Below are 11,721 nucleotides of genomic sequence, written 5' to 3'. Positions count from 1 at the left end.
CCTGCTGACACATGGGAGTTAACAGTGGAGTTACTCAGGGCTTGGTGCTGAGGCTCTTCTTCTCACTCCACCTTCTAGCGCAAAGGGATCACACGCATGTAAGCAATAGAGAAAAGGATCCTAACTTCCTGACAACACAAAGTTCCACGACCATCTACCTGGACTTCTTTGTAAAAGAAAAATGAACTAGCTTGTTTAAGCCAGTGTTATTTGGGAGTGCTTGCTGTTCCTTGCAGCTGAATCTGATCCTAACTGATGCAATGATCCAACCAAATTCTCAATGATGTAAGGAAAGAAGCAACAAAGAAGGAAACATGGGACAAAGGTTGGAATTCACTAAAAATGCCCTAAATATCTACTATATATAGTAGGCACTGAGCTAGGAGCTAGTTAATTAAAAATGAATAAAACACTATATTTGTGTAAATAAAACTATGCAAAAATACATCCTAGCAAGGAAATCAAAGGTACTACTTTTAACTTTCTCCAATACCTCCAACATGGTATGCCAAAAAACAGTCATTATCTCCCCGCAAAAAAGAAATCTCTGTACCTTCCCCTCAATTATTCTGTAAATTTAAAACTTTTTTAAAAACAAAAACCTCCACTCCATATTTCTTATTTCTTTAGTATTCACACTCAAAACCTGCAAGTCATATCTGATTTCTTACTTGCACTTACCCTTGTATCTGACTACTGATCATATTCTTGATTTGCAGTGTAGTAACTTCAAGCAACTCCAATTGTGGTGCTTTTTGGATTCGATATAGTCAATAAATAGCACGGACATGACAACTAGTTCACAAGAAACTGAGAAAGTCTTTGGCATACACCAAGTGCATGGGTTTGTAAACAGGGTTATAAAACTGGACACAACTATTATCTGTAAGAATATTGTGAAGCAACTCACCATGTTAAAGGCACTAGTGAAAAACTTAAACCAATCATGGTTCTGAGATTTAATTATTTAAATGAGAAAGAAATCCTTATGATGACTAAACTAAGACAGCTTTTTAAATAGGCTGTCTTAATATACTACAGATGTACACTATCCAAACCATACAAGATCATCTGTTCTTGTGTCACCTTCTCTAGTTACAAATGAGAAATTTGAGATAAAAATAAAAACCACTTTACTATTACCTTCAGTAAGATATGAAGTGAGAATGGAAATATGCCATTTCTAATTAGCACTGATAAGAGTTCATTTTACTAGAACAGACACTTATACAATAGAAGATGTGCATCTGCCTCTTTATAAATGGTAATCAATTTGGGGAAAAAAGCCTATAAATTTCAAACAGCATCTGTGAAACAAAACATCATTCTGCAGTATCAAACTGTTCATTATAATTACTAGAGGCTCTAGAATAGTCAAGATGAATGAGGATCCAGCAGCCACTTGTGTTTAATCTTAGACTTTCTATTTCTCAGCTCACAAAGAAGCACCCTTGACTAAGAGGCCCTTCATAAATTCCATAGCTAAAGAGGTTAAATGGTTGATATGGTAATTCATAGATGCAGGACAATTTAGACTTGAATTAGCATCTTTGAAAGAATAATGTGGGGCATGATAGTATAACAAGAAATAACACTATACTTGAATAAGAACCTTCTTTTATAAATATTTGGAAGGCATACCTTATTTTCTTTATATCTACTGAGATCTGCTATGCAGTATTCCTTGAATAATTTATCATAGTATTTCTTTGCAAGTCTCTTCTCCCTAGATTCATTTAAAAAATAGAAATTTTCATTTAAAAATTCAACCAGATTGCTACTTGGAAGCACTGTCAAATAAATAACACATGCGAGATAAATATTAATGTTTTAAAAGAGGTCTATCACTCATATGTGCACAGAATACCTGAGTATTAACTATTAATAGTGGTTCTCAGGGAGGGAACCTAGAAGACTGACAGAGATGAGAAAGAGACTTACTCTACGCTTGTTACCCTTTGCAATATTTGGACTTTTAAAACCATTTTCAGGTTTTAATTTTACCCAAAATACTTCATAAATTTAAAAAGAAGCATGTTACAGGACAATAAACAATATTTTTTAAATGTTATAAATTATTTCCTAAAGACAAAACGAAGCAATGAGAAGTCAGTTAAAACTGCTAAAAATTACTAAATTCAGTAATCTGAGGCATGGTTATACGTCAATTCAGAACTGTTCTATGTAGGAGCTGAATGCCTTGGATATGTGACAAAGTAAGACAACACTCAGAGCAGGAGAGATAGGACTAATGCATTTGACACATTATGCCTCAGATAGCTAAAATTACCAATTCGTGTCCATTTCATCCTCCTCATTCCATAGGAATCTATGATTTTCTCGTATAACATCCATGTCTGTCTTGTCATTTTCCCTGGAAAATAAAACTATTTCGATTTAATTTAAACAAAGAATTAGTCAAATTTAGGAGGTTAATCATTTCTGTGAGATTTTTGCATACCTGAGTAAAAATATATGAAGATAAAGACAGTTTTATGTGTATGTATATATATATATATATTTATAAAAACTATTTCAGTATTTTGAAAAGGCACTATAAAGAGAGCTATGACGAAAGCAACTTAAATGGATAAGAAATGTATCCATCTCTGGCATTGGTTTCAATTATACAAAAGGTGCTAAATAACCAAAGCTAGGATGAGAAATCTGAATTAACACTAAATGGATAAGAAAAAATGAATGATAATAAGTTTCAGAATCTAAAAAACACCATCCTATTGAGTAACACCATGCTACTGAGATCTAATTTTAAAAAATATATGAGGTTTTCCATACCTCATTTCCATTCCTAGGAAGACTGACTAAAGGAGAAAGAAAGTTGAAGGGAATAATTTTTCCAGATGCTAACAGTATGGGAGTAGAACAAGGGATTGATGGGGAATGTAGGCCAAATTAAGAGGAGAGATAAGTTTGTGATAGATGAGATGGCGTAAAGTTTTTTAGGGCTCTATCAATTCAGAAAACTGGTAAGTCAGAGGGATAAACCCACACAAAACTAAGAGACTGAAATAGAGAGCCCCAAATATAGAAAGAAATTTCATGTATGGGAAAAATTAGAGTGAGGTTTCTTGTTTGCCTTGCCTTTTAAAAAGCAATCCCAAACATTGAGATCTAAAAATTTCATTATTTTAAACAACCTCACAAAACAAACAAAAAACCTGCATAATCAGGTGCATGTGTATTCCTCACATATCCTGTTATTGCCAGGGGCAGATGTGGCTCAGCAGGCTACCTGAGGCCTGATGCCAGAGAAATGGGGTCATGAGAAACTACTTAGTTAAAAGCTATGCTGAGCCAGACAGAAAAAGTTGAAAACCACATGAGACCATTTATACGTGGGATATAAACCTAAAAGCAACAAACAAGACAAACAAACAGAGACTCATGGACATGGACAATAGACTAGTGGTTACCAGAGGGTGGGGGAATAGGGGAGGTAGACGGTGTAAAGGGGTTAAGCACCGCCACCATCACCATCACCACTAACACATTACCACCACCATCACCATCACCACCACCACCATCACCACCACCACCACCACCACCACCACCACCACCACCCCCCGCCTACTGTTGAATTGTACACCTGAAACTTACTGGATTTCGTTAACCAATGTAACCATAATTTAAAAAATTAATTAATTAAGGGGGAAAAAAAGGTATGGATGGCTTCTCCACCTTATAACAAAAGAACTGGAATGGAAAGCAGAGGAAAACGACAGAATCAGAAGACACAGTAGCTGTAGATCTTCAAAGACACCCAGAGCCCCCTCCAATTCTGTGTAAATTTCATGGCACTTACCCCAATCGCCTGAAATCTTCTTTCTTGCCACCATAGTACAAAATATAGTCATTGACAAACTTTGTATGCCTTTGATACTAAAATGCAAAAAATTAAGGATTTCATTTATTCAAGCATTGTTCTGTGTCCATGATACATTAGTGAGTAGGAATAAAAAGCATAGTATGAGTCTAGGTTTTTAAATAAACAAATATTTATGTTATATGTGCTTATAAATTTAAAAAGATAGAAAAGGATAAATATTAAACTATTAAGAGTGAACATTATAGATTATGAGGCTTTCACTTTCTAATGAATACTGTTTGTATTGTTCTGAACATTTTTCAAGCGTATACTACTTGTGATAAAACATCTCTATCTGGGAAGAAAGAGCTTCCTTTTCTATTACTGACTACACACAGCTTCACATCACCACTCACTTTAATCATCACGATATGAAAAATAAATTATAGTTTCTAAAATTAAAGGTAAGGAGTATAATTTATTTTTCATTGTAAAATATAATTTAGTTATTCCATTAATGATAAAGCCTCTAGAATAGAAGATCCAACTTTTATAATATTAAATTCTAATATTAGGCTTTTAAAAAGAAGTAAATGTGAGAAATCAGATTTTTTTAATACTTGCTTTTAATATTCAAAGAATTCAGTCATGTTTATTTTCAGTGCAGTGTAACAACATATACGAGCTTAAAACTTATTGTTTTAAAAGCTTAATGGTACACTCTCTAGAGCTGAATATGCATATAACAGAATTGACCTTATCCATAATACTGTCTGTGATAACACCCTATTAAAGATACACAATGATTTAATCGATCACAAAGTGTTCTGATAGAGGACTGAAGCAGAATATGATATATCTAAAACTTGCAACAAAACGGTCAACATTTCAGAAAAGAAAAAATGAAAATAGCCAGATATCTGGAGATTTGGGTTCTAGCTCTTGGTCTATCACTAACTGGCCACATGACCATTGCTAGTCACTTAATTCTTTTAGAGCTAGGGTCAGTAACATTTTTCTGTAAATGGTAAATATGCAGGCCATTCAGGCCATATGAGCTCTGTCCAAACTGCTCAGCTCTGCCACTTTAGCATGGAAGTAGGCACAGATAACACTTTAAAACTTTATTTACAAAAACAGGTGGTAGGTGGGACTTTGCATCTAGGAAGATGGAGTAGACAAAGATATATTTCTCCCTATTCCTTTCACTTCACTAAGAACAGCTAAAATCCCTGGAAATTATGTACAAGACATAATTATGTACAAGACAAATATAGAAAGACACTGAAAGGTGGAGAGAACGTATACCAGCTATAGTACTCAGGACCCATGGAATAACTTGATGGTGAATTCCCCAGGTTTTCTTTTTGCCTTATAAATCCCAGACTTGGAAGTAAAGAAACTGACAACCTGCAAATATCAATAAGCACAGATAAAAAAGTCCCAACAAAAGCCTGCTCTAACTGAATAACCAAGAGGTAGTCTAATAAGACAGATATCTTTTAGACAATAACTACTCTACTCTAGCCAAACACTCCAGAAAAAACGATAGCCCCACCTCCACCCATGTCAGAAAAAGGGTCCTAGACTTTCACCCTCACCATACTTTAACTAGATGCCCCAATGTCACCAGATGAGTGGTGTCATAGAAGGCAGTGCAGATGCTGAAATGGTTAAGGAACAAGTGGCAGATGAGATCCATGAGAAAGCTAAATGACTGGGTTACAAGATAAAAGGAATAAATAAAGTGATGACATGAGAATTTCTGTAACTTAAAAGCATTAGCAATGATAACAAAGTGAAACAGATAATGACAGGTGGGGCTGGGGGTAGGGAGGTATCTAACTGACATTGTCTCCTTCTCCAAATCCTGACCATAGTAATGAATACTTAGAAATAGGTCTTGCTTGGCCTCTCTTTCACTCTCCAATATTTCCAACAATAATATGGAAGGCTAGTGGCAGCAGTTAATGTAATGAGCCATAGTCTTATCAAAAAGTTGAGCAGAGACATAACTATTAATAAGGAAGCAAGGTATAGCTTAAAGGTACAGCCCTAAGTCATGCCTGAGAGTCAAAGCAACAGCAGGCCTGAGGACAGTTCCACAGACAGACCTACTTTTAAATACAAGTTCTACAAAGACCTTAAATAGCCAAGAATGAGGTAGGAAGAGAATAAGAGTTAAAATGAGACAAGAGTAGTATAAAAATAAGAAATGTTGAGGGCTTGGCAAAAACAGTTGGAAAAAATATCTGCAAGTTTATAGATTCCGTAAACCTATTTTCAGAACATTAGTAATATGTTTTATTTTTTGTCTATAAATCTTATATATTAGTGAAAGAGAACTGTACTCAAAATTGCATAAATGGCAAAATTCCACATCAATAAAGACTTATTTTTAAAATAAAATATAGGTCTACCTGACTTCACAAGATTTTATAAAATAAAAAATATTTAAAAATATTTAGTTATAAAAACCTAGAAATATAAAAAGGATACAGCATCCATAGCTATGAGATGAAACCTTCTATTTCTTGCTTCTTCCCTATTAAGACAAATTTTATTTTAAGCAAATTCAAATGTCCGTATTATAACTAATATAATCAAATCCCCCAAGTCTCTGAGTTTACAAAAACATCTTAAACCAAAAAAATTAATTTATGTTGAAGTACCATACCTATCCAGCAATTCTGCTGCAACCTGTTTATGGGCCACCTTTCCATGTTTTTCTTTCTGAAATGGTTTTTTGAGCAGTAAATCATCTTCAATTGCCCTGGTTAGTTAAGAAGAAAAACTATTAGAAGAGTTCAATTTTCTCAAAGGGTGCTTCCTGTCTCTTTATATTTTCAGAATTTGGAAAATGTTTTAAAGAATTCAAGCCTTAACTTTAAAAAGACTTGGTAATCTTTAATGAGACATTTTATGTCTTTTTAAATAGCTTAATTAATATCTTAACTTTATTTAATACCTACAAAGTAGTAAAGATGAAACTAACAAATCTACAGATTCTTATGTCTGACTACCTAGATTCCTAGGCTCGAATTCCAGCTCTGTTATTCACTATCTTAATCTTAAATAAGATAAACCTACTTAAGTTTGGGGCACAATTTCTGTTTGTCAAGTAGAGATAACAAAGCTTTTGGTAACTGAAACTACAGAAAAAGAAGGGCTGATTAAAAGTGATATAGATTATAAATGATCAGTCTTAGTTACTTAGACAGATGTAACCCAGAGCAGAGATTATCCAACTAGATTTGCTCAAATTCTCTTCTTACAAAGTGTGATTTCTGAATGAAAAATCTTGAAAATGTAAAGCAGCATAAAACCTAACTTATTATAATTATTTCTATTCTTTTGGCTATCCATGAAGTACGAATACCTGACAAAAATGTTCAGTTCCAAGTGGTATGCCTAATATATTTGCTTTCAAGTGTAAAAAAAAAAGTTTTTATAAATTTGGTTAATATGAATCAATCAACCACTCTTAACAGATAAAATCAAGTTTCTGAGCACTGAAAGCTGAAAACCATGACCCTAAAGACAGCAACTCCACCAAGATGTAGCCTCCATATAAGGCCTAGGCTTTATCTACTGACAGATCTCGCCCCTTCTAATTCAACGAAACCTTCATGAACTCTTTTCCTTGACCACTTAGTCTTCTTATTCACAAACCATAAGAATTGTGCTGCATTATCATCTCATCTCCCACACTAGCCTCATTCAAAAGTCAAGTACTAGTGAAGAGAACACCAATCGAGCTCCATCTTAGCTGACTTTTGCAAGTAAGTCACTGATGACTGAAAAACAGATGGCAACAGAGAAATCTAAGAGCTTTAGTTAATTTCTTACCTCTTTCCCCTTCCATAAATCCCTTCACGGCATAAACATTGTCTTATTTTTCATACAACTGTTCACAAATTTTTGAGTCTATTATAGTTTAATGAACAAAAACTTATTCAGTAGAACATCGTTATCTTCACAAACACAATGCAAAAACTTTCAATTTTATTTATACTTCATCTCAATCTAGAAAAGATTTGCAACACAGATCAATAAAGATACCTTTTTTTCCTTTTGTTAGATTCTCCACAGTGTTCATCATCACTAAAATCAGAGTCATAGCCTCCATGACCATGCATCTATAAAGAAGTATAAAGTCAGTTACTTATAACCTAAATTGCCCATAGTTCAGGAAACAGAATAGTTCAAAAATTAGTTATCTTAAAAGCTACAACAGTTTTAAAGGATTGTGGTGGGTAAATGACTGTTCCTGGGCTGTCTAGACACCTAAAACTTTCAATCACTTTAAAATAACAGATTTATCCTTCAAAAAATGAAGCAACTTTTTTCACATTAGGCCAATAAGAGGCTACTCTTTTGACCTTTCCATTGAAAACCAGGTTTAGATGCTTCTGTGTAACTGCATTCAAGGTTTAGCAATGATTCTTTTATTTAACTCAGAGTAGTAACAGTTGCTGTGTATTAATCAACTTCATTCCGGACGTTATATTAGGTACTTTACAAACACTGCTTCTAATTCTGCAAGTTAGGAACTATTATCTTCATTTTAGAGATGAAGAAATCAAAGACAAAAGAAGTTAAATTATACAGAGCAAATAAGTGGCTAAGCTTATTTGATTCTTAAGCCTATTTTGACTATTCCAAATTGCCAGTCTGGAAAATGCTAATATTTTATTATAGTCCATTAGTCTTACTGTATTTGTGACTAGTACATTATCAATTTTTTAAACTTTAATATTCACTCTAACAAGTAGAGCACGAAAAAGAGGAAAGAACTCCCTAAACTTCACTGCTTTGGACCTAAGGCAAAAGATGTTTATAGTCATGGCTACACTGAATAAATTACTTCACTTTTTTGAGCTTCACCTGCTAAATAAGGCGGCTACATCAAATAATCCTTAAATCCTATGAGTCTATTATCTTTCTATAATTCCATTTTAAAGCTTAGGTGTGTGGGTGTATATTTCTCTATCCCACAGAATTCTAGAAGAAGGCTCTAGCCAAAGTTGGAGGAGAAGGTTAGAAGGCCAGTTGCTACTCTACCCCCACTTACATCTGTCTTCACCTTAACAGACACACCTGGATCTCACACCCCTTATCACCACAACTCCTTGTTCTAGCTGTCTATCATGTCTGTTCAAGCCACACCAGCTTCTCCTTATGTCCTTTCTTCACATCTTGATGAGAGACAGCCACTGTGGGCTGCTTAGAGATATGTTCTGGGAACAGCCTTTCAGAACGCAAATCCTGGCTGTGCGCTTTTCATGTGTCTTTCTTTAGGTGTGTTCTACAACCTGTGAGCCTCAGTTTTCCCATGTATAAAATGAGGCTACTCAGAGCACTGGTCACATGACTGGACATTGAGTTATCATATATGAAGGGTTTTAGAACTGTGTCTGGTACAGTAAAAACCCTGTAAATGTTAACTGTCATCATCATCACCTATTCCCGCACCCCGTGACACCACCTCCTACCCTTGTTCCCCCTCTTTCAGTTCTTTTTCCTCCAGCGGCTTCGTCCATCCCATACCCATCTCAATTCAGTGGTTGCACTAAAAAGCACTCACTTTAGGTTACGATAAACTGACGAAGGCCAAGAGAAATTCGATAAAGGAGACGCCGGCTGCCTCCAGAATCTAGCGGGGGAAAAAAATCAACTAGTAGCATATGAGGAACAAGTTTCGAGGTACTTCTCCCCAACCCCAAGCACACTCACGACCCTTCTCACGGACCCCTTCCCCTCCTCCCTGCTCTGCCACGTTTGCTCGCTGCGTCGTCGTTTTCTCCCTTCTCGGTAGCTGCAGGGACGACCCACTGCCTGAGCGAGCCGCTGCAGGGCCAACCCGTCTGCTGCCACCGCGCAGTTTCGCCACAGCCGCCACCACCAGCTCCCCGCCTCTCCCTACGGGTCCCGACTGGGCGCTGCTTCCGGTGCGGCTCGGCAGCGTGTCACACCTAAATGGCACCATCCCAGGCGCGCCGACTTTGTGCTACAGCCAGAACATTCCCGGGAAACAAAGGCGGCGGAAGAACAGGGCCGGAGGAGAGGTAAAGGCTGTCTGCTCTAAGTTGCAGCCGTCAGTTTCTTTCCTGGGCTTCCTTCCTTTTCCCTTTAAGGAGCCCCTCATCTAATCTTGTGTGTCACTGCTCGCACTAGGTCCACGCCCCTCGTTTGAAAATACGTTTTGTTTTAGAAACAATCCTGCCCGAATATCACCTGCCGTCCTCTTTCTAGTAACCTTAGTAACGGCTCCTCAGAGCATCTCCCCTGAGCGTCACAGTCTTCGATTTGCACCCTACCCCACCTCCCCGCGCAAATAAAACAGTTCTCATAATTAGGAGAAAAATAACTTTCTTTGGTTTCACCATCCACACAATAGATATCATTCCAAATGCGATGCTGGTAGCAGAAGAGCTCATCAAAAATGTGAGGCGAGGAAGAATAGGTAATAGGGGAGATTTCACAGGATTTTGGATTCTCTGCAGACAAGCGATCTGACACGTGTGAAAGATCCAAAATAGTTCCTTTCAAAAAAAAAAAAAAGAAAGAAAGAAAAGAAAGAAGAAACGAAGGCACGAAAAGTTAAATTATTTTAAATTCCACCAGGTTCTTGCTGTTTTACCTTTTCTACATTATTATGACCCATTCTGCTTTGCAGCCTAGTTAGTGACTGGGTTCATGTCTTGTCTCCCTCTGGCTGATGCTATTCATCTTTGCTTCCTCCTCGCTACCCAACACGGTTCCCTGGAAATCATAAACATTAATTAAACATTGGTTGAGTTGAACTGGCATGCCACTGACTTTTCAGCGGGCCTATTTTAGAGAAAACCTTGACACTTAATACACACTCATCATTTTACATGTTTTGTACTACACGGTAGATAACAATATTCTTATTGATTCAAGACCCCCATCTATCTCTGACAGTAACTTACTGATACACCCTGCCTGACCCAATGCAGTCAATGTGCTCTTAAAAATCTGTAAGTTGAATTATTATAAATTCAATTACCTCTAGATGCAATCGTATTATACTTCGATAAAAATATTTATTCAAAAACTTTAAAGCAATAGGAAATCTCACAATTTAACATTATACTATGTTAAATTATTTTAAGGAGCTCCTTCTAAAGTAAATATCTAAAATAAATGTTTAGTTCTTTTTTATCCACAAAACCAAGCATACTTGTACCTTACATTCAGTTTACTTTCTACCAGTATTTGACATTTAGTAGTATTTTATACCATTCTCAGTATATTTTTGTCTGTTGCTTCGTTTTATTTTTACAACAAGCCTGTGCTGCTATGTTATTAGCTTCATTTTACATGTGAGAAATAGAAAGACAGAACTTAAAGCCATAGATCTGGTGAGGATCTAGAACTTGGAGTACTTGTCTCTCTACAAAACCCAGTCTTCTCTCTGTGTCTCTGTGTGTCAATTTCGATCTCTCTTTCTTTTTAACTTGTCCATTGTGTGGGAAGTGGCTCCTGGTTCTAACATTTTAAGAATTTCAGATCTGTTGCTACAAGACTATTCAATCATAGATTTACATTTTTTTCCCCTTTGAGGCAGTAGTTATTGAAAGAGAAAAATATTAAAAAATGGATTAGGAATAGATCACATGATCTGAACTAAAAACAATTAATACAGGATAGAAAACCCACCTGATCAGGAAATCTGAAGTTAGCAATTACAGCTCAACAATGATTAAAAAAAACACTAATATTTATTAAGTGCCTGCTCTGGGCAAAGCAGTGTCCTCATCTTCAGGGTTACAAATATGTAAAAGCCATTCCTTACTCTTGAAAGTTGACTAGTAAGAAAGAAAGAATATATTGAACAATAACAACAATATGTTATATATATTATATTA

At 35.9% G+C, this 11,721-nt stretch overlaps 1 protein-coding gene across 5 annotated transcripts in view; it reads right to left on the bottom strand.

Annotated features, from left to right (window-relative positions):
• Positions 1-9,763, bottom strand: part of LOC102893306 (protein FRA10AC1) — a 26,326-nt gene extending 16,563 nt beyond the window's left edge. For 2 of the 5 annotated variants that reach the window (XR_003044289.1, XM_025042324.1), the window contains exons 1-7: positions 9,414-9,556; positions 7,889-7,965; positions 6,504-6,599; positions 6,326-6,371; positions 3,824-3,900; positions 2,291-2,374; positions 1,642-1,726 (exon numbers count right to left, since the gene is read on the bottom strand). Coding sequence is in view for 4 of the 5 variants with exons in the window: in XM_025042324.1 (XP_024898092.1) it covers positions 1,642-1,726; positions 2,291-2,374; positions 3,824-3,900; positions 6,326-6,371; positions 6,504-6,599; positions 7,889-7,965 (465 nt within the window). In the remaining variant the exon portion in view is untranslated. Of the gene's footprint in view, positions 1-1,641; positions 1,727-2,290; positions 2,375-3,823; positions 3,901-6,325; positions 6,372-6,503; positions 6,600-7,888; positions 7,966-9,413; positions 9,557-9,578 lie in introns of those variants that run through there. The other 3 variants (XM_015600008.2, XM_025042325.1, XM_025042326.1) reach the window with 3 other exon arrangements.
• Positions 9,764-11,721: the final 1,958 nt, after the last annotated feature.

The sequence above is a fragment of the Pteropus alecto genome, unplaced genomic scaffold (genome assembly GCF_000325575.1).
Source record: "Pteropus alecto unplaced genomic scaffold, ASM32557v1 scaffold88, whole genome shotgun sequence".
Lineage (NCBI taxonomy): Eukaryota > Metazoa > Chordata > Mammalia > Chiroptera > Pteropodidae > Pteropus > Pteropus alecto.
Note: the sequence above shows the minus strand (reverse complement) of the source record. Positions and strands in the feature narration are given on the sequence as shown.